Below are 22,485 nucleotides of genomic sequence, written 5' to 3' on the forward strand. Positions count from 1 at the left end.
AATGAGGCAGATGTGACGTTGGATGCAACCCAGCAATTGTACCCTACTACAAGTAAAAAAATTAACTTCAACTTGAAAAAAAAATTTCACGGTCCACTAGATGGCACTTCGCGGCCCACGAGATGGCGCTTCATGGCCCAGTGGTTGAGAAACACTGATACAAGCAATAACAGGAACTAACTTGTCTCACAGACATTCCTTGGTATTAAATATACAATACAATCCTGGTGTTATTCATGAATAAAATAAAATTTGCTGTGTTATAAGAAGAATATAACACTTCAAGCTATGCTGTTATACTAAAATCATCAATTTCAGCAAGTATCACACCAATCCCACTGTGGATTATTTTCTTATTACAGCATGCCCTGTTGTGTTTTATGCCTGATGTGTGTGTATGCTTCCATTGGGTAGAGTTATCAGAGTTATCTGTGAACATGGTGGTAACTTTTATATCTGCAATAATACCACATAACTGTACCCACTGGCCAACATCTGAGTAAGACAGTGGACCATGTGAGGACACGCAGGCCTTGATGTGAAGCATCTCTTACTAAATCCAGAGATGCTCTTACTCAGCCCCAAGGGTGCGAGATACCAAGTGCCTGATTTTACATTACATTTTCATGACTTTTTTGACTCCAAGTACAGACGCTTCATATAAATCAAATATACCATGCACTGAGAGGCTCCGGTTGAAATTATGGATTCTCTTTGGTGACTGGCATAGTACTATTTTGTGAGACGCGCAACCCTGAAGAAAATAGTACGATGCCAATCATCGAAGAGAATCCATAATTACTGATGCCTCTCAGTGCATGGTATATTTGATTTATATCTCTCATCAAAAAATTCAAAACTAAAAGTGTTAAGATTGAATCTTGGCATAAACTCACTGGAGGCAGCCATATTTGTTGTTTACATTAGAGTGACCTTCGACCTGCGCATGTGTAATGTACCATGCTCTCACCTGCCTCGCTAAGCATCATCCTCAACCTGCCCAACCGTTCACAGCAACAGCAACTCTGACCAGGGGTGCCCAAACTTTTGCATACCACCGTATAATGGCACACGTCTGGTGTAGTGTGTAAACTCATGATGGACTCGGACCACAGCGGGAAGATTGTTGTCAGGTATGTCAAGTGAAAAAATAGAAATTAAAAAAAAAATTAAAAATACAAATATAAAAGGAATGATCGACTAAACAAGCGGAACTTGCACACATCATCAACGCCTCGATAACAACAAACGTATAGTCAGCCGTATATCTTGAAATTATGACTGACTCACACCATATCCATTTTTTTTTTTTTGACATCACCAAATACATCGCTTAATCAGTGGTGGAGCTATTTTACGTCATATGAGCCATCATTGGCCAATCACTGCTGCACGGGAATATTTTGATGAGGGATATAATACTATTTATTCTAGCCACATTCACTGGATATGAGCAATTGCACACTCTGACTGGCTACTTTCTACTACTAGGCAGAGGCGATTCTAGAGTCTGTTGTGGCCCCAAGCAAAGATTTCCAGGGGGCCCTTCTGACCAGTAGTGTTCATCACCAATATGTTATAAATAATCTGACACCAATGAAAAATGTATGAAACCAAAGTTTTTTAAATTCCAAATGTGAAAATACAATGGTAAAGAACAATAAAAACAATAAAAAACAAAATAAATAAGCCCTCGGGCCCTGACTCTCAGGGGGGCCCCAAGCAGTTGCTTGCCTTGCCTGTTCACAAGCTGTGAGTCTGCTACTAGGCTATCAGCTCACACATCGTGAGTAGAGAAAAACAAAGTGGAGGAGCATTTTGCTGAACCAACAGAGGATGAAATAAAAACTCTACTTGAAAACAAAACCCCAGAAAATAAAAAAGCAACAAAGTGTGGAATAAAAGTATTTGATGGTAAGAACGTATCTTTGTTTTCAAGAATTATTATTATTATCGCATTTTTCACAAATTGCTCCTGTCATTTTGCTGGTTTGTTTACATTCTAACCGGAAATGATTTTGTCAGACATTTTGTATAAAGTTTTTATTTATCGAATTTGCAAAAAATAAAAATACTGTTTCTCAAAATCCAGTGAATGTGGATAGAATAAAACAGTTATTCCACTCAATCTCGTTGTACATGGCTTATAGGCAAGTCAGCGCTATGCACCTCATCAGCTATCAGTTCATGTACGACTCAATTTCATGGAATAACTTAATTATTCCAATTAAAAGTAGACAGCCTTTCAATTTCATAAAATCGATGAAATTTAGATCCCTCTGAAATTTGGTCATTGTGATATATGTTTATTTCTGTAATATCTAAAAAAAAAAAAAAGGCCATTCTGTGGCTGGGAAGTTATTTAATTTGAGGGGATTCCCGAGCAAATAATGAGAATAAAATCGCTCGCTTCACGCAGTCAAGCAGACAGAGGAAGTCCATGTGTGCATGCGCAAGTTTACCTTAAGGCTTCTGCATGCTCTTGCGACAAGGCTTTCGCAGATAGCTTTTCGCAGACAGTTGTAATTTATCGTTGAGCGGGGAGTAATAGGCGTGCGCGATGTTATTCACCGCCACAACGCAAGGGGGCGCGAAGTCGCTAGGAGTAGTTGGTGGGTGTGGTTAGTGGAGTGTTTATCCTCCGGTTACTTATAATGACTAGAACTGGAGTCGTATAGATGTACGTACTTCCTCAATTCCTCAATCAACCGCTCTTCGTGCTGCTCCATCTTCGCTCGTGTTTTTAAAAATGGCGGTAGTGAAAACAAAACAAACCGGGAAAGTAGGGAAGCGGAAGTGCGTGTACAGCGGATGTAGAGTGGACCAGTCAGAGCCCTCTTGTCTGCGAGGCTGTCTGCGGTGGTCACAATTTTTGGGAGGTGCGCGCAGAGCGTCTGCGAAGGGGGGGGGGCTTCGCAGATGCCATCTGCGAGGACTGGGTTGTCAGCATAAATTGTAGTCTTCTTCATGTTTTGGATTTTACAGCAGCTGGCATCCAGTGTTGCATTACTGCCATCTACAGGTTTAGCTTGACCGTGCACTGCCAGTTACATCATTTTGTCACTAAACGAACAGCTTATCACACCGAGGTGCTCACTGGCCGCTAATATTTATTAGTTTGGTCCTGCGTTTGCTTTTCTTCGCAACATAACGTCTTTTCTTCTCGCTTTCGTTACTGTAGTCGGTCTTTCACGTTTCATTCGCACACTCATGTCCTCCATTTTCCACTCCTGTTTCAAATTTGTATCCCACAATGCCTTGCACAAACAGGGAAAGCCCACCACATCATGCATGACGTAGTATCTTGAATTAGGTAATGGTGACGCAGGAAAAAAAACAGTAGAGAAATTAGGGCTATGTGGCCCTATATTCATTAATTGTTGTATTTTAAAAAAAACTAATAAAATTGGAAGTCTGTGATTCGAATTCAGTAGCTTTCAGTCTATTAAACAAAAATAATTGGGTGTCAGGGGAAATTCTTTTTATGACCTACACTTGAAAAATCTGAAAGGCAGTCTAGCTTTAAATGAAAATTCAGCAACTAGAATTTTTGCTTTTAAAAAATCTGATCATATTAACCCTATTTTGTCAACTCTGTTTTAGTTGCACAACAAATAAAAATTCCCATTTATTAAAATGCAGCGACTGATCTATAATTCCTTAAAGGGTCTTACTCCAAAGAAATCAATCTATTATGATTTGTGATTTAGGGCGGCATGGTGGTGTAGTGGTTAGCACTGTCGCCTCACAGCAAGAAGGTCCTGGGTTCGAGCCCAGTGGCTGACGAGGGCCTTTCTATGCGGAGTTTGCATGTTCTCCCCGTGTCTGCGTGGGTTTCCTCCGGGTGCTCTGGTTTCCCCCACAGTCCAAAGACATGCAGGTTAGGTTAATTGGTGGCTCTAAATTAACCGTAGCTGTGAATGGTTGTTTGTCTTTGTGTCATCCCTGCAATAACCTGGCGACTTGTCCAGGGTGTATCCCGCCTCTCGCCCATAGTCAGCTGGGACAGGCTCCAGCTCGCCCATGACCCTGCACAGGATAAGCGGTTACGGGTAATGGATGGATTTGTGATATATTGTTCACAAGCTAGGTGGTGCAGTGGTTGGTACTGTTGCCTCTCAGCAAGCAGGTTCTGGGTTCAAATCTTCTGGTTGACCGGGGCCTTTCTGTGTGGAGTCTGCACATTTTCCTTGTGCTTGTCTGGGTTTCTTCGGGTGCTCAGGTTTCCTCTCACAGTCCAAAGACATACAGATTAAGTCAACCGGCTACTCTAAATTGCCTGTGAATGTGAGTGTCTGTCACCCTGTGTTAGCGCTGCGATCGACTGGTGACATGTCCCAGGTGTACCCTGCCTCTCACCCAGTGTTAGCTTAGATTGGCTCCAGCTCACCCACAATGGATAAGCAGCATAGCAAATGGATGATCACAAGCTCCTGGCTCCCTATCAGTACCAAGATTTTTTTTTTTTTACACAAGTGGAGACTTTTCCCACAAACCCATCCAGACAAGCACACAAATAATTATAAACTCTCAAGAATATGCTGAAAACTTGTTCAATCAGGCATATGGTAATTAATACCTGAATAAAAGAAGTAAGGTAAAGTGGGATGCTGGTGCTGTCATCCCACCACTGTGACACACTCATTCAGGTTAGTGATGACGTTCTGGAGGGAGTCTGATGTCTCAGGGTGCCCTCATGCCTGTGCTGCCTTCTGTCTCTCCATTTTAGTTCAGTTGTTATATCCAGGCATGCACGAATCTCAGCTTGCACTATGATTATCATGTAAACCATATGTCAAGTACTGTTCAACACACTTGCTAAGCTTTACATCCTGTTACCTGAGATAATTTGAGTGCAGAATCCTGAGGTGCTGCTATTATTTCCTTCAGAAGCCAGCTGGGTGTGCCATCCACCTCCCTGACTGCCCAGAGACCACACAAACTCTCATCATCTCCCTTTTACACGCCTGTTGTGATGTGATGTGTTAATTAGCTGCACTTTAGCTTGTCTGATAATCCCTGGATTAAACTGTAAGCTTTTTTTCGTGCCCTGCACCATCATTTTACATTCATTTATCACGGCTGTTTTCTGCTAGACTACTGTTTTCCGGTCGGAGTACCGTAATTCCTCTGTTACTGACCAGAGAAGTCCGGCACACAATTTTTGAGCCTGAGTTCACCTCCAGGTTTCTTCCCGATGTTACTATAGTGTTTTTTCGTGTTACATTTGCCTTCAGCTTGCTCATTAGGCGTCTGAACTCTAAGGCTTCTTTGTGAGACAGACTGTTGTTGCATGCGCTATCAAATAAATTGAAATTTAAATTGAAATACTTAAACACTCACACATACATATGCACACAGGATAAAAGTTAATCCTCATGCTGCTGAGAGTGCACTAACATAAATAAGCAGATATCTCTCTGGGTGTGTTAACAATAGAATGAACGCAAGGTCAGGAAGCAATGAAGGAAGGAAAACCGGAGGAGAAACACTGGATGGATGGATGGATGGATGGATGGATGGATGGATGGATGGATGGATGGATGGATGGGAGAACTGATAATTAGCCTAAAAAAGCAGTAGATATTTGCTGGATGAACAAAACCCAGAGCATTGTGTCAAAGATGAAATTGTATTCTTTACTAGACATTCTTATAAAATCAGTCATTTTATGTATGGAGTATGGTGACACACAACCATTTATTTGTTCAAGTATTATGAAATATTATTAAAAATGCACTGCTTTACATATATGAGGAACATATAAAAGATGCACAAACACCGTTTACCATTTCTCCTGCTCCAACATGCTTCATTGTTGAATTCTTCTGTTTGCTTAAGTCTACATTTCCCACGAAAACTATTTTCTTACTCTTGGTAAAAGACCACCCTCTTGAGTTCAAAATAAGTATTACAACTGAAGCTTGCACTTCACCATGACAATCACTTCAGTTATAAGAGCACTATAGCACATCCATCCAATCCATCCATTATCTGTAGCCACTTATCCTGTTCTACAGGGTTCCAGGTAAGCTGGAGCCTATCCCAAATGACTACGGGCGAAAGGCGGGGTACACCCTGGACAAGTCGCCAGGTCATCACAGGGCTGACACATAGACACAGACAACCATTCACACTCACATTCACACCTACGGTCAATTTAGAGTCACCAGTTAACCTAACCTGCATGTCTTTGGACTGTGGGGGAAACCGGAGCACCCGGAGGAAACCCACGCAGACACGGGGAGAACATGCAAACTCCACACAGAAAGGCCCTCGCTGGCCACGGGGCTCGAACCCAGGACCTTCTTGCTGTGAGGCGACAGAGCTAACCACTACACCACCGCACTACAGCATATTAATCACAAAATTAACAATATCATTGCAAAAGGCTTCTAACTTCAGACCCAAGAGCTAAGATATTTAACAGTTATTCCACAAAATCGAAATCGTACATGACCGGATAGCTGACAAGTCGTGTAGCGCCGAGTTGGCTATAAGCCATGTACGATGAGACTGAGTGGAATAACTGTTTTATTCTATCCACATTCACTGGATTTTGAGAAACAGAGTATTTTTATTTTTAGCAAGTTCGATAGGGCGGCACGGTGGTGTAGTGGTTAGCACTGTCGCCTTACAGCAAAAAGGTCCGGGTTTGAGCCCCATGGCCGGCGAGGGCCTTTCTGTGCGGAGTTTGCATGTTCTCCCCGTGTCCGCGTGGGTTTCCTCTGGGTGCTCCGGTTTCCCCCACAGTCCAAAGACATGCAGGTTAGGTTAACTGGTGACTAAATTGACCGTAGGTGTGAATGTGAGTGTGAATGGTTGTCTGTGTCTATGTGTCAGCCCTGTGATGACCTGGCGACTTGTCCAGGGTGTACCCCGCCTTTCGCCTGTAGTCAGCTGGGATAGGCTCCAGCTTGCCTGCGACCCTGTAGAACAGGATAAAGCGGCTAGAGATAATGAGATGAGATGAGCAAGTTCGATAAATAAGAACTTTATACACAAAATCATTTCCGCTTAGAATGTAAACAAAGTGGCGAAATGACAGGAGCAATTTGTGAAAAATTTTATAATAATAATCCTTGAAAAATAAAAAAAGATACGTTCTTCCCATCAAATACTTTCACTCCATATTTTGTTGCTTTTTTTTCGTATTTTGGGGTTTTTTATTTCGTCCTTGGTTGTTTCAGCAAAACGTGCCGCCATTTTGTTTTTCTCTACTCGTGGTATATGAGCTGATATCCTAGTAGTAGAGAGTAGCCAATCAGAGCACACAATTGCTCACATCCAGTGAATGTGGATAGAATAAGAGAATAGATAGATAGATAGATAGATAGATAGATAGATAGATAGATAGATAGATAGATAGATAGATAGAGCTGTTTTATTCATTGGTTTTCATAAAATTATCATTTTGAGAATTCTTTTGAACAAAATGTAATAATAAGTGTAATTTAACCTCCAGGTCTTACCTGTATAATTTCTGTCATCTGAGAGCAGGTATTGAGAGAAAACAGAATGCAAGTTAAAGACCTGCAAGGCATTAAAGGGAAACAATTTCCTGTGTTCGGACTGTGTCTGTCCAGAGGACAAGAATATAATGAAAAGGTGACTGTTATAAGGGTATCACCAGGAGGGATCCCACTCTTATAGCCGAGATTTTTGCGACGTTTATGTTACCATATTTTAGAAGCAGACAGTTCACATCACAGAAACATCATCATTTTAAAGTATAGCAAAACCAATAGCCATGATGTTCTCTCACAACTCAGAAACTGACAAGTGTGTATCTGCTGTATTGCTCTAGTGGTCACGGGCCACTCCAAACAGAGGAAAGTGTAACTGAGAGTGAACTGTTCCTTATGAATACTAGCTTGCTTGCTTGCTTTCCAGTTCTATAGATTTCCAGACATGCTGTCATATATACATGCAATAACTGGCTTCAGAAAGCCTAATTTAAACAGTAAATCAAATTCATTTTTAAACAGTCAGAAACAGGAACAGATACTTTACAGAGGAAGTCAACCTCATGGACAATCACGTGCCTTAAGAACATTCTTAATCCAATCTAAATATAACAGTACTGTGATCAGCAGTGTGCCTGATGCAACGTCTTTCCTCTACTGTTCAATACAAATTACCTTTATATATGTTACAGGTCAAAAAATTTCAGTCTAGGTGATTTTCTTTTTTGACCTGGGTTAAAATGTTTAACCGAGTTCATAATTTCCACCAGAGGTAAACTTTTGGATTATCTAAGATTCTTAAAAGGGATTTTCCATCACTTCTTTTGTCTCTCTTTCTTCCATCCACATCCTCTTTGTCTACACTTACCTAGTATTTCCTCTTGTTTGTCCATCTACCTATTCCTATCTACCTAATTAGCATTAAAAAAAAAAAAATTTTCATACTTAACCAGGATTCAAACTCAGAACCTTAACCCAACAACTTAGCCACTATACCAGCAACAACTGCAATGGAAGGAATTTTATATATATATATATATATATATATATAAAATTTATTTATTAATGAGTTCAGTCTTACTGGTAGAGTCATCAAGTAGCTTAAAATACAAAGTCTTCCCAAATCCTAACCCTAGATACAGTAAATCTCCCTAATACAAGTAGCAAATTATGAACTGGGTTAAAAATTCTAACCTAGGTTGAAAAATTCCACCTGACCTGCAATTTTAGCCTGTAATATATACATACATTGAGCAGCACTTGTGTAATACACGTTACAACAATCCTGAAAAACTTTTTACTGTACATATTTATTTTATATCTGAATTTGCACAATCATTCTCCGTAGGTTTATTAAACATTAGAAGGAATTACATCACTGCTGCTAATTATTGTTGTTTGTTGTTTATATAGTTACAGTATGTATGCATACACGGCCAATAAAACTGATCCCTGTTCTGATAGCTAACATATACTATGCACTAAAATCCATGATAACTCACAAATGCACAGTGGTTTGGGCGAGTCCCAATTGCCCTGCTTGGTGCAACGGGAAACGTTCTTGCCCTCCAACAGGAAGCCAGCATGACAGTTGTAATGGAGCACAGTGCCTTCTACTGGAGGTCCAGGGGGTCGCAGTGTCACTCTGCCGTTCTCCAAAGACGTCCACACATGGGGACACAGAAACACTGAGGGACAGTGAGACAATTAGTTTATTCTCTGTGCAGTTTAGAACCAAATTAACTCACATGTTCAACTCACCCACTTACTAAAATCGATGGTGTGTTTAAAAATGACATGAAATTCTCTAACATTTTCAGTTAAATTGTTGTAAAAGGATTAAACTGAGGCTAATCCTGAAAATAATGCAAGCTACTGTTTATAATGCATAATTCAAAAGGCTCAATGCTTACAGCATCTGCTCTGCTGGTCCATATCTGTCCATGTGCCATCAGGGAGACACTTCCGCACCTTCGGGCCCACAATCACCCTGCTCCCCCGGCAGATGTATTCAATCTCATAGTCTACAGGCAAAATCTGCACACTGCGAATCTGCAGAGACCGTGAGATAAAGAGCAAGAAATGGGATATGAGATTACTTTCTTTATTATCAGGATGTCCTCTCTGGGCTGAGGCTGATGTGTTGAGCTAGCAATACTGTAGTACACTTTACCTGCTCCTGAGTCAGCCCTCTGTAACGAATCCCTCCATCTCTAGGAGGGCGAATGATGGCACATCCTGATAAAAAGAAAGAGAGCGAGAACAAGAGAGGGAGGATGAAGCCAGTGTACGCAGAGAAATAACAAAATGTAAAATACTTTCTTCACTATATACATCTGTTTTTAGTTTCAGCACTGAATGATAAGTCAGGGATTTATGGAATTGAAAAAAAGTACTGTACAAAAGTCTTAGGCACCCTATTTTTTCTTCATACAACTTTTCTTATAGATTTCTGTTTTATGATTTCTACATTATCGAGTCAGGAAAAAAAAACATTTTAGAGTCCAAACGTTCGTTTTCCAGCACAAAATTAAATGTTACAGAAAATAATGTTTGTATCTGAGCAGCATATTACATAAGAGAGCACTTTTCAGATTAAAAAAGAAAACATAACGAAGGCTACTGGATTTTGGTGCAAAATAAAGAAGCGAGTGTGACAGTCAAAGTGTCCAGAAGAACTGTGGCTGGTTCTGTAAGATGCTCAGTAAAACCTACAGCTCATTTCTTTATAAAACTGCACTCACTGTACCTGAGACTACTATCTATCTATATATTACAACTCTATATTGGGTGGCACGGTGGTGTAATGGTTAGCACTGTCACCTCACAGCAAGAAGGTTCTGGGTTTGAACCCAGTGGCCGACAGGGGCCTTTCTGTGTGGAGTTTGCACGTTCTCCCCGTGTCTGCGTGGGTTTCCTCCGGGTGCTCCGGTTTCACCCAAAGACATGCAGGTTAGGTTAATTGGTGGCTCTAAATTGACCGTAGATGTGAGTGTGAATGGTTGTTTGTATCTGTGTATCAGCCCTGCGATGACCTGGCAACTTGTCCAGGGTGTACCTCGCCCATAGTCAGCTGGGATAGGCTCCAGCCCGCTTGCAATCCTGCACAGGATAAGTGGCTACAGATAATGGATGGATATATATAAATAAAATATTTAAGCAAAGGATCGTCTCACCAAATATTGACTTTGTTTCATTTATTATGGCTTACTGCTGTTTACAGTATTTTTTAAATGCTGAAACATTTCACAATTTTTTCAGCCATTTTTGGTCTACAGCATTTCTTTACACGTGCCTAAGACTTTTGCACAGTGCTGTATGTGTATTTTTAAAATCCTTATCACCTACAGCCCTAGCAACGTGCTGTACACAATGAAACACTAAATATAGGTTAAAACACAGCTGATAGGTTGCAGGATTCTTAGACAAGCCGGTCAGCTGATAACAAGGACTTTATAGGACCACAGGTACAGAATGTGTTCACAGGTACACTTTATCCACGTGAGTGACATTTTCTTAGCTGTACTCATTTTGCCAGTGCTCTGAAAACATAGACAAGCCTCACCTTCCCCACAACTGGCCCTAACCCCGTTCTTAAAACTACGTCTCCTCATGAGGTGCATTTTAAGGAGACTGATGAAACTTTGTTCCTGTGACATGGAGTTCATTTCCGTGCCAGGAAACCATATGCCTCATCTGAAGCAACTCTAGCTCCAATATAATATGACAATATCACAAAGTTTTTCCACATTTTTCCTAAACCATCATAAAAGCTATCTGACTATTATAGGTGCAGGAACTTTACAAACTGTACGTTTAACTCCAGTACGAGGCACTGTTGTAAATGTGGTGTTTAAAATTGTAAAACGATACAGGCAGGTAGATGCTTCAAAATGTATGGTGAACAAATTAATTAATATTACCTCCTGGAAAAAAAAATCAATCCCGTTATTTTAAGACAAAAGGTTTTGTGTGCCGTACAAAGCCGTTTGTTAGGGGTGGCGAGATGTGGTGAGTTAGGATCCAATAGCAGAACACAAACCAGGAAATCCAATGAATAAAAAATGATTTAATTAAAGCCCAAAAAGAGTCAATGAACAAAAATAGCAAAAATGATCCAGACAACAACGAGGTAGACAAAGTGCTAATATGAAAAAACATGAAAAATAGTTCTGACAAAAACTGGAGACAAAAAACGTAGTGCAAAAAACATAAAAAACTGACAAAACACGAGTGCAAAAAACTATGGCTAAGACTAGGCAAAACAGAGAGCAAAAATCCAGGAAGCAAAAAAATGGCACAGAAACAATGTGAGAAACAGACAAGACGTTCTGGCAAAGTCCCCGTCTGAGAACAGCCCATTTATACACAGCAAAGCAGACCAGTGAATGCCGGCAAGATGGAAGTCCCGTCCCGGATCCGGATTGTGCTGAACTGGGAGATAGTAAATCTCCGGAGTGGAAGTCCGGGGCGGATCATGACAGTACCCCCCACAATGAGCGCCTCCAGGCACTTTAGGAAGAGCATCAGGGTGTTGCCAGTGGAACTCTGTGATAAGTGTTGGGTCCAGTATGAACTTGGCGGGGACCCAACTTCTCTCCTCGGGACCGTAACCCTCCCAGTCCACCAGATACTGAGACCTCTGCCTCACAGCCGCACCTTCAGCAGTTTCTTGAACATGTAGGCCTCGCCGCCATCAATGAGCCTGGGAGGAGGAGTGGGTTTGGAAGGTGGGAGCAAAGGACTAGAAACCAGAGGTTTCAGCTGTGATACATGAAAGGTAGGATGAACACGTCACATGGTGAGTGATAATGCCAGTCTAACGGCACATAGGTTGATTACCTTCTTGATGAGGAAGGGTCCAAGGAACCTGGGTGCTAGCTTGCGAGAGATGGCTCTAAGTGGCAGGTGGCGTGTGGAGAGCATAACTCGTTGACCCACTCGGTAGGTGGGTGCCTTGGAGCGACGTTTGTCAGCCTGCTTCTTGGATGCGAGTGCGGAGCGAATGAGTCTTCTTCAGGCCAATGCCCACGTTCTCCTGCAGCGGTGTATAAAGGCCTGGGCCGATGGTACGGCAACCTCCTCCTCCTCCTGGCTGGGGAACAATGGTGGTTGGTACCCTAGTGAGCACTGGAGTGGCGAGAGACCTGTAGCAGAGGAAGGGAGAGTGTTATGTGCGTATTCAATCCAAGGTAGGTACTTGCTCTAAGAACTGGCATCCCTGGACGCCATGCACCTGAGTGCAACCTCCAAAGCCTGGTTAGCCCATTCTGCCTGGCCGTTGGTCTGTGGGTGGAAGCCTGAGGAGAGACTACAGGTGGCCCCGATGAGTTTGCAGAAGGCTCTCCAGAACTGTGCAGTGAACTGAGGACCCCGGTCAGAAACAAATGTTGGTAGGCAGACCATGTAGGCAAAAAACGTGGTGGATGAGTAGTTCTGCGGTCTCTTTGGCTGAGGGGAGCTTGGGCAGAGAAATGAAATGGGTGGTCTTAGAAAAATGGTCAATGACAGTGAAGATGCATGTATTGCCACCTGAGTTGGGGAGTTATGGGGCATGGGGCAGGACAAAGTTCCGTGTGACCTTAGCCTGCTACGGGGAGTTGGACGCCCCCGCCCCCCAGAGTCTGGGGTCGTACCTTTGGCAAGTACGAGCAACCCCCTAGCCACCCCCGTCAGGGTTACGGCAAACCAAACACCCAGCTATGGATTTAGCCCCACTGCCTTGTGGGAAACTTGGTGAGAGTGCAAGGCTAAGGGAGTTAACCCTAACAGAAAATCCGGAATGGGGCTCCGAAGGCGGTTGTATGGCAACACTTTCCATCTCCCGGCAGCTCCTGCATCCTAATTCTTCCCCAGCCGTCTTGACGATGTCTTGCCACTGGACACGAAGGGTCTGGACGAGAGAGTGAGGCCAACTCTGCGCAAATCTCCCTCACTATAAACAAAGTCACGCGCCAGTCATGATGTCAACTGATCACTAACACCCGCATAAGTCCTGCGGCGATAGGGGAGTGGCGAAGCAGCAGGTGTGGAGTCACTGGAAGCTGCAGTCACAATCCTGCACGTAGGCGGCTCAGGCTATAGGGTCGTTCCCCACTGGACAAGAAGCAGCAGTGGAGTCCGGCAGCCTCCTGAGATGACCGAGCAGCCCTTTTTAGGACCACTCTGCTCGCCTCCACAGCATGAGGACGGGGCTAGAAAAGGTGCCCTAAAAATAGTCTGCTTCATTTACCCTGGCCAGAATACCGCGCCTGGTGGGGATCCCATATAGCGGTCGACATACAAAGAATACGAGAAGAATTCCACTCACCTTAGCATCCTGGAATGTACGCACATTACTCGACTCAGCTCTGTCCCAAGGACCAGAAAGAAGAACAGCTCTCATAGCTAGAGAACTTGCACGCTACAAAGTCGACATCGCTGCATTAAGCGAAACACGCTTAGCCGACAAGGGTCAACTCACAGAAACTGGTGGCAGGTACACCTTCTTTTGGAGTGGGCGTAGCAAGAAAGAGCGTCGTGAAGCTGGTGTCGGTTTCGCCATCAGATCCGAAATCGTAAGAAAGCTCGACAACATTCCGCAAGGCCTCAATGACCGGCTCATGAAAATGCAGCTCCCCCTAGAGAACGGCAAGAAAGCCACACTGATCAGTGCTTACGGTCCCACTATGACTAACCCTGAAGAGACCAAAGACAAGTTCTATGAAGAACTTGATGCTCTAATCACTGCAGTCCCACAGTCTGAGAAGCTTATCATCCTAGGCAACTTTAATGCTCATGTTAGCACTGACTACAAGGTGTGGGATCGAGTGATTGGAAAACATGGCATAGGGAAATGTAACAGCAATGGCCACCTTCTGTTGAGGACGTGTGCCATGCACGACCTTACAGTCACCAACACCTTGTTCCGCCTGCCTACCCGAAACAAAACCTCATGGATGCACCCCCGTTCCAAGCACTGGCACCTCATTGACTATGTCATCGTCAGGGCTTGTGACAGACGGGATGTACGAGTAACCAGAGCCATGTGCGGTGCTGACTGCTGGACTGACCACAGACTCATTGTTTCAAAGCTTAATCTCCATATCCCACCCAAAAGAAGACCACAGGGACAAAGAGTAGTCAAGAGGGTAAATGTAACCAAACTGAAAGATACCACAGCAGCGCAGGAGCTCAAGAACGCTTTCGATCACCAGCTCCCTGAGCCTCCTGGCACCTTAGAAGCCGACATTGAGGCAGCATGGGCGTCTTTCAGGGATACAGTTTACTCAACGGCGTATGAGGTTTTGGGGCCAACCACAAAAAAAAATCAAGATTGGTTCGACGAGAACGACAAGGAAATCAATGAACTGCTGGATGTGAAACATCGTCTCCTCAGAGTCCACCAGAGCGACCCTTCATGCCCATCAAAGAGGGCCGCCTTTGCCAACATCCGTAATAAGATCAGAGCCAAGCTTCGAAGCATGCAAGACTGCTGGCTCAGTGCCAAGGCTGATGAAATCCAAAGGTACGCAGATCAGCACGACACCAAGCGTTTCTACGACTCATTGAAAGCAGTATACGGACCCAAGTCCTCAGGAGCATCACCCCTCCTTTCAGCAGACGGTTCAACTTTGCTCACTGATAAGAACCAAATCCTAGAGCGCTGGGCTGAACATTTCAACAATGTGCTCAACCGTCCTTCAGCTATCAATGATGAGGCAATTCAGCGACTACCGCAGGTGCCAATTAACTCTGCACTTAACTCCCTCCCCTCGGTCGTGGAAGTTGCGAAAGCGATCAAACAGATGTCATCTGGAAAAGTACCTGGACAGGATGCCATCCCTGCCGAGGTGTACAAAACAGGCGGACCCGTCCTGCTGAACAGGCTTGTCAGCCTCTACCACATCATGTGGGAACAAGAACAACTTCCCCAGGAGTTCAAAGACGCCTCCATCGTCCACATTTTCAAACACAAAGGTAAACATCAGTGCTGTGACAACCATCGTGGGATCTCCCTCCTCTCCATCGCAGGGAAGATCTTGGCCCGTGTCATGCTAAACCGCCTGTTGCTTCACCTGGAGCAAGAGGACCTTCTCCCCGAGAGTCAGTGCGGCTATCGTGCAGGACGCGGCACAATCGACATGATCTTTGCTGCACGCCAGCTTCAGGAGAAGTGCATTGAACAATATCAAGATCTCTACACTACCTTTGTTGACCTGACCAAAGCGTTTGACACTGTAAGCAGAGATGGCCTTTGGAAGATCATGGCCAAGTTTGGTTGCCCCGAAAAGTTCATTACCATGGTACGCCAATTCCATGATGGTATGATGGCCCATGTTCTTGATGATGGAAACTCATCGGATGACTTCCCAGTAACCAATGGAGTCAAGCAAGGCTGTGTCCTGGCCCCAACCCTGTTCAGTATGATGTTCTCGGCCATGCTAATGGACGCATTCAGAGATTCCAACAATGGCATACACATCAAATACCGGTGCAATGGAAAATTGTACAACTTAAGGCGTCTGCAAGCTGTTACCAAAGTAAAGGAGACAGTGATCAGAGACCTCCTTTTTGCTGATGACTGCGCCCTTAATGCGCTGACAGAGCCGGACATGCAACTGCTGATGGACAAGTTTTCTGGTGCCTGTGACAACTTTGGGTTCAACATCAGCATCAAGAAAACAGAAGTCATGTATCAGCCCACCCCTGGAGTCCAACATCACGACCCTGCCATCACTGTAAAAGGGAAGTGCTTAAAATCGACTGGTGAATTCACCTATCCGGGTAGCACATTAACAAATAAGGCCAACCTAGATGCCGAAGTCAACTGCAGAATTGCGAAAGCTAGTGCCGCTTTCGGGAGACTTCGTAGAACCGTCTGGGAGAGAACAGGCATTCGCATCAACACTAAACTAAAGGTGTACAAAGCGGTCGTTCTTACAATCTTACTGTACAGCTGTGAAACATGGACTCTCTACCGTCGCCACGAAAAGCAAATCAACAGGTTCCATCTCAACTGTCTAAGGAAAATCCTTAACATTCGATGGCAGGATAGAGTCCCCAATACAGAGGTATTGCAGCGTGCAGACATGCAAAGTTCCATCACCATGATGCGCAGGGCCCAAGTCAGATGGGCCGGTCACCTAACGCGCATGACAGACAGCAGAATTCCCAAGCAGCTGTTCTATGGAGAATTATCTGTGGGCAAACGCAAAGCCGGGGGGCAACGGAAACGATACAAAGACACGCTTAAGGCCTCTTTGAAGGACTTTGCAATCGATGTGTGGGTGCAATCAGTTAATTATTGAAATTAAGTGATCAATCTCGTTAAATCAGTCTCATTAAATTTTGAAGGTCAATAATTAAAATGAATCAATCCCATTGAATCATTTAATTTGACTCGTTTGAATTGAATCATACCATAGAATCACTCTCATTTGAAGTGAATCGTTCAGTGAATCGTTCAATGAATCATTTAGTGAATCATTTAGGGAATCGTTCAATGAATCATTTAGGGAATCATTTAGTGAATCATACCATTAATCCTGGTGCTTAATAATAAATTACCAAACAGCTAAATTATGGTACATTTCCAAATTATTAAGATCACTTACCATATTATATAACATTTGCACCCTTTTTGAATTCTTTGAGAACATTGGGGACTTCAGATATTGTTGTTCACACAAATAAACACAGTTTGTTTAATAAATGAATTTATTATACAAAGATAAAAAGATAAATCAATATATACAAGCAGTGAGGTGTGTGTGTGTGTGTGTGTGTGTGAGAGAGAGAGTGAGTGTGAAAGACTTGACCATGTGTTTAGCCTCGTGTAGCTAACTACACGTGGTGGAGGCCTAGCTTGTTGGTAGCTAAACAAAAGAATGTTATCTAAACAGAACAAAGGATTAGCTCTGTGTTTAGCCTCGTGTAGCTAACTACACGTGGTGGAGGCCTAGATTAGCCTTGTGTTGCTAGTATGTGTTTGTGAAAGGCCCTATAGCCTAGCTAAAGTGTGTTTGTTAGGCCTGATGGCTTGCTGAGCACATGGTAGGCCTTGATTAGCTTTGTGTTGCTAAGCAGACAAAAGCGAAGCTGTAGCTAACCCACTAGCTCATAACCATACTGAATCCACTGAAATCTTAATGACATCAAGATGTATAATAATGAGAACTATATGTTAGTAGTAAAGAATAAAAGAGAGAAGCATGCGCAGCCTATCTATTAAACAATTGAGAGAACATAGAACCAAAATAAATCAACACGCTGCGTGTTCAACAGTGTAACAATAAACCTGGGTTTAAATTCACACTATTTCAAATAAAAGCAAATTCCTAAGACTATCCTAATTATGCCCAAATGCCAAAATCTTACTTAATCCTGCCTTTAGCAAGATATGAAGAACTATTCGCCGGTGTAGTCTCGGGCCTCGCCGTGGGAGCACGTGAGCCGCTCGTGATGGAGGCGGAGAAACTTTCGGGTCCAGCGGAGCACTTGGGTGGGTCCCGTGGAAAGCAGAGGGTTCTTGGTCCGAACCTCAGCGTTCGTGAGGAAAAGTCTCTGATCAGAATAAGATGCACAGCGCTTTGAGTTAAAAAGGATTCAATCGCTTCTTAACTTTTAACTGCCTGGGCTGCAGTCGTGACGTCACTTCTAATGCAAGTAAACCGGTTGTAACTCAGGTTGAGTTTAAAGATCGCGCGACTCTAGAGTTTACCTTTGCCAAGGGTAAGGAGATCGCGCTGAGTGATGGATCTTGCAAGAAAGAAGACGTCTTTTTGGGGTGGAGAGCGCCTCTTTATACATCCAGATCCATCGGAAGCCAGACGTGAGAGAGCAAAGATGGAAGCGTTGTCCCATTGTTTTATGTTTCCTTGTATGATGACGTAGATGATCCCACCCACGCGTGACGTAGGTCACACGGAAGTGGACTGGGAATTGTAGTTCTGACACAAGATGGCGGCATGATACCTACAGTCCCCCTTTTGGTCTCAGGGGTATGACGGAGTCGTAGCACTGAGAGCACCGTATCGTATCATCGCCGTGTCCATAGTCCTTGAGGTAGACTTGCTCTGCACAGTCCATGGTGTCCTGTAAAGACTGTAAACTTGTGAGTTCCAGTAAGACAGTTGGAGACAGAGGCATTTTGGGCATAATATAATCACTATGGGCATTTTGGGCATATAATCACTATCTAACTAACTAGATCAAAACCACATCAAAAAAAATTAAACATGGAACATGAAACATGTAGTGTTCAATTTCTTATGCATAAAAAAAAAACAAGAAAAGAGAAGAAATGAAGGAAGGAAAGAAGTATTAGTGTTTGGGTTGGCAAACCTAATCTTCTGGGAAGGTGATAGCAGTGGGGGGTCTGGCTAGAAAGCGTGCGCTACTGCGGCTAGCTGTCGGGGACACAGACCATCTTATCTAGCTAGGTGTGTAGTGTTATGTATGGGTTGCCTGGGCAGACCCAGTGGATGTCTTTAGCGAAGGTGCACATCCCTAAGTTTTGTGGATTCACAAAAGTGAGGATAGCACTGCCAAGACTATATGCCAGGTGTATTTGCGATGAATACACACTAGTAATAATAGCGGATTTTAGTATTTTATCTACCATGTTATACTGAAGGGTTATTACTTCATTGGGTTGGTGAAGTCTGACCGGGAATGTTAGTGTACGCTTATGGTTGAGTGATGCGTACAAGCTAGGTGGACATGATGGGCCTAGCTGTCGTCCACCCCCTTTTGGAGTGAGGACTGTTCAAAAGGTTTGATTCGATTATCATGGAAATCGATATGAAAGCGTTTGATTAGGCCTAGATGTCCTAATGTGATACGCGACGGGGAACGGTTTTCCCACGATCGAAAGGTCTCGACCAGGGTGGTAGGAACTTCTCTGAGATTCGGGCGTAGTAGGCTTTGTGTCCTTCTACTCTCGAATCGAGATTCTTTTGGGCACCTGTAAAGGTTGACTGTAGGTGGCGTTGTAGGTCGGCGACATATTGATGTGCGGTGTATGCAATCGCGATGCTCATGGCCTCTGGTTTGTATAGGAGATGCGGGGGAAGAACCGACTCTCGCCCAGTCATCATCCCAAAGGGTGTGACTTCAGTGGCGCAATGAGGGGTGGACCGAATGGCCCTTAGCACCAAGGGGAAGTTTCACATCACAAATTTTACCATGGTTTGTGATGTACTTTTGCAGCATGCTCACAATGGTTTGAATGGCTCGTTCAGCCTGACCAGAGAATTGAGGGTGGTACGCGATATGGAATTTCACCTCGACGCCTAACATGTTCCACAGCGCAGCCATTACACCAGCGGTGAAATGGGTGTCTGAGTCGATGGACAGAGGGAGATTTTTGCCACTAGGGGGAATCGCGATGTCGGGTGTTTCGACACCGGACTCGGTGCGCAAAGACATGAACTGAAGTTCATCAGAAATTTGATCTCGCGTGGCGCTTGGTTGATCGGTGTTCGCACTAATCTCGTCGCAACGGGTTTGTGCATGTTTTGTGGGATCCAACGACTGTGGGGTTTTGTTTTGTGTGAAGTTGACTAAGTTTATGTTGCAGGGCTTGGTTGGGATTGGGTCGCCTTGTGAGAGCCATGTGTCTGAGAAATGGTGGTGAAGACTTTAGCGCACATGAGAAGTGCGTTTTGTGTGTTTGCCTTCGCCACCAGGGGGGGCCCTACATCCTGACCCTCGCCTGCTGTTTCAGAGGGATCTCCTTCCCCCTTTTACGAGATATACCCGTGGTTCCTGGCCTAGTCATGCCAGTGACTGGTCTTTTGTCATTTTTCTTGGGCTCTTGTGTTTTATCTGTTGAGGGGTCTGACGTCTCCTGTAACAGTTCTTTAATCTCAGCCAACTGGGCTTTTAAAGAGTCCAGCTCTGAGTGGAACTCACCAGGTTGGTCTGAGTCACTGTGTTGGTCGTCTCTACCCTTGCGTTTAGAGCTACGGTCGGAACGCTTCTGCCGTTTCTGGTCAGAGCGGGGATGACGGTTTTGCTGCCAACCGTTTTGTTCCCTACGACCCTTTTCATGTGATGGGCGATTGCCATCGTCACTGTGGACTCGCCCTCGGTCCCTCCTGGCCTTACCTTGTCGATTTTTCCACTCACCATTGTGATGGTTCGGCAAGGATCGGGCTGGACCGGAATTCTTCCAGGTGGGTCCCCCTTTCGGTGCTTCACCTCCTAAGGTTAGCGGGGGCTTGTCCTCACCCTGGAGACTAAGGACTCTGGGTTCATCATCATTTCCGTTTGCGGTTTTGACAATGGTCTCCCAGGTCATTTGGGCTAGTCGTCTAATTTCCCTCATCGAATAGCGACCTTGTCGACACGTCAGTGTGACATGGGTCCGCACGCTTGGGTGGAGGTTATGTAAGAAGAGAGATATGAAACCTCTATCTTCTTCCAAACCTGGTGCGCTACTACCTTGGAAATAGGCAGTACGTAGCCGTCTGTAATATTCACGAGGCGCCTCAGACCGTTTTTGTTTGATTTGTAATGCACACAATATCGCGGAGGTTTCGTCCGTGTATGGCGCATATTCTTCCCTCATGTAACTGTGAAGTTTCGAATAACTATCGCGAATGTTTGGGGGTAGTGTCTCTAAAAAGGCGCGAACGCTACTACTGGAGGTCTTCCAGATTAGTCTAAGTTTTTCACGTGTTGTGGCGTTCGGCAGGTCCATCAGGCATCGGTCAATTCCTCGTAAATAATCATTTACGTTAGTTCTTTGATTGTCGGGATCGAATTGTTTGATATCTTGGGCAAGTAGGTCAATTTGCCGTAGGCGGAGGGCTTTGTGCGCGTCCTTACGCGACGACCTTTGCTCTCCTGAGTACTCACTGTCTGAGCTACTCTGGAATCGCTCCCGCTTCGCACGAGATGCGTGGTCTGATTCATCTGGAGATGGATCAGGGAGACTGAAGCGCACTGACCTAGGTGTGCTACGGGCCTGGGCTCGGGATGAGCGCAGGGCGGCTCCATCCTGGCTAGACGACGACGGAGTCGTGTAGCGAGTTGATGGAGTTTGGCGGGATGTCTGGTTCTCGACCAGATCATTTACGGTGTCCGGTTCGGACGCCTCTTCCCGCTCTGAGCTTTGGCGCATTGTTGGGGGTCTTTCACGCCCCTCGCGCTGCTCTTGGGGGGTCTGCTCCTGGGCAGCCCTCTTAGCAACCATTTCGGCTTTCTCTAGCCGTTTGGTGCAATTATCAAGGGAGGTCTTCAAGAGCTCACACTCCCTATGTAAATCATTATGATCGGCTGTCAGCTTGGCGTTGCTGGTGGTCAGCCTTTCAACCTCTCCGCGAAGGCATCTGATTTCTGAATCAGCATTTTGGAAGTATGATAGGAATAGCTTACCTAGTGCCACTTGGACACTAATAGTTGTTCTTTTTGGATCTCTCATATGTTTGTTTGAATTGTCTAGGTTGTTTTGGCATTCACTCTCACTCATGTACTTAATGTTTGCCTTTTCGGAGGCAGAGCAGTGAATGAGGTCTGCAATGACCTCAAGGAGAGACACGTCTTGAGCGTTGTCTTCCATTTTTGAGACATGAGGGGATGCCATTTTACTTAGGCTGGATGTTAGATAATTAATCAAGTTAATTATTAATTTAATCATTATTAATTAACTATGTAATTAATTATGAAGGTTTATTTGGAAATGCTCTCTTATCCTAAGTTGAATAGGTTATGAGTATTGGTGATATGGTTATCACACTACTGTTATCCGTTTTAACACACCTGGGGATATACCTTAGCAGTTGCTGAATTAAACTGATAGTTTATTTGTTGTTGGACAATAATCCAGAAGTCAACAAACCAATCTCCTCACACGGGGCACCAATTTAACTGTGGGTGCAATCAGTTAATTATTGAAATTAAGTGATCAATCTCGTTAAATCAGTCTCATTAAATTTTGAAGGTCAATAATTAAAATGAATCAATCCCATTGAATCATTTAATTTGACTCGTTTGAATTGAATCATACCATAGAATCACTCTCATTTGAAGT

At 44.1% G+C, this 22,485-nt stretch overlaps 1 protein-coding gene across 3 annotated transcripts in view; it reads right to left on the reverse strand.

Moving 5' to 3' along the window:
- gabbr1a (gamma-aminobutyric acid (GABA) B receptor, 1a) overlaps nucleotides 1-22,485 on the reverse strand; it is a 171,868-nt gene that overhangs the window by 125,097 nt on the left and 24,286 nt on the right. For 2 of the 3 annotated variants that reach the window (XM_060944267.1, XM_060944268.1), the window contains exons 3-5: nucleotides 9,640-9,704; nucleotides 9,380-9,518; nucleotides 8,969-9,154 (exon numbers count right to left, since the gene is read on the reverse strand). In XM_060944267.1, coding sequence (XP_060800250.1) covers nucleotides 8,969-9,154; nucleotides 9,380-9,518; nucleotides 9,640-9,704 — 390 coding nt within the window. Of the gene's footprint in view, nucleotides 1-8,968; nucleotides 9,155-9,379; nucleotides 9,519-9,639; nucleotides 9,705-22,485 lie in introns of those variants that run through there. The other variant, XM_060944270.1, reaches the window with a different exon arrangement.

This window comes from Neoarius graeffei, chromosome 17, assembly GCF_027579695.1.
Source record: "Neoarius graeffei isolate fNeoGra1 chromosome 17, fNeoGra1.pri, whole genome shotgun sequence".
In the NCBI taxonomy this organism is placed as follows: Eukaryota; Metazoa; Chordata; class Actinopteri; order Siluriformes; family Ariidae; genus Neoarius; species Neoarius graeffei.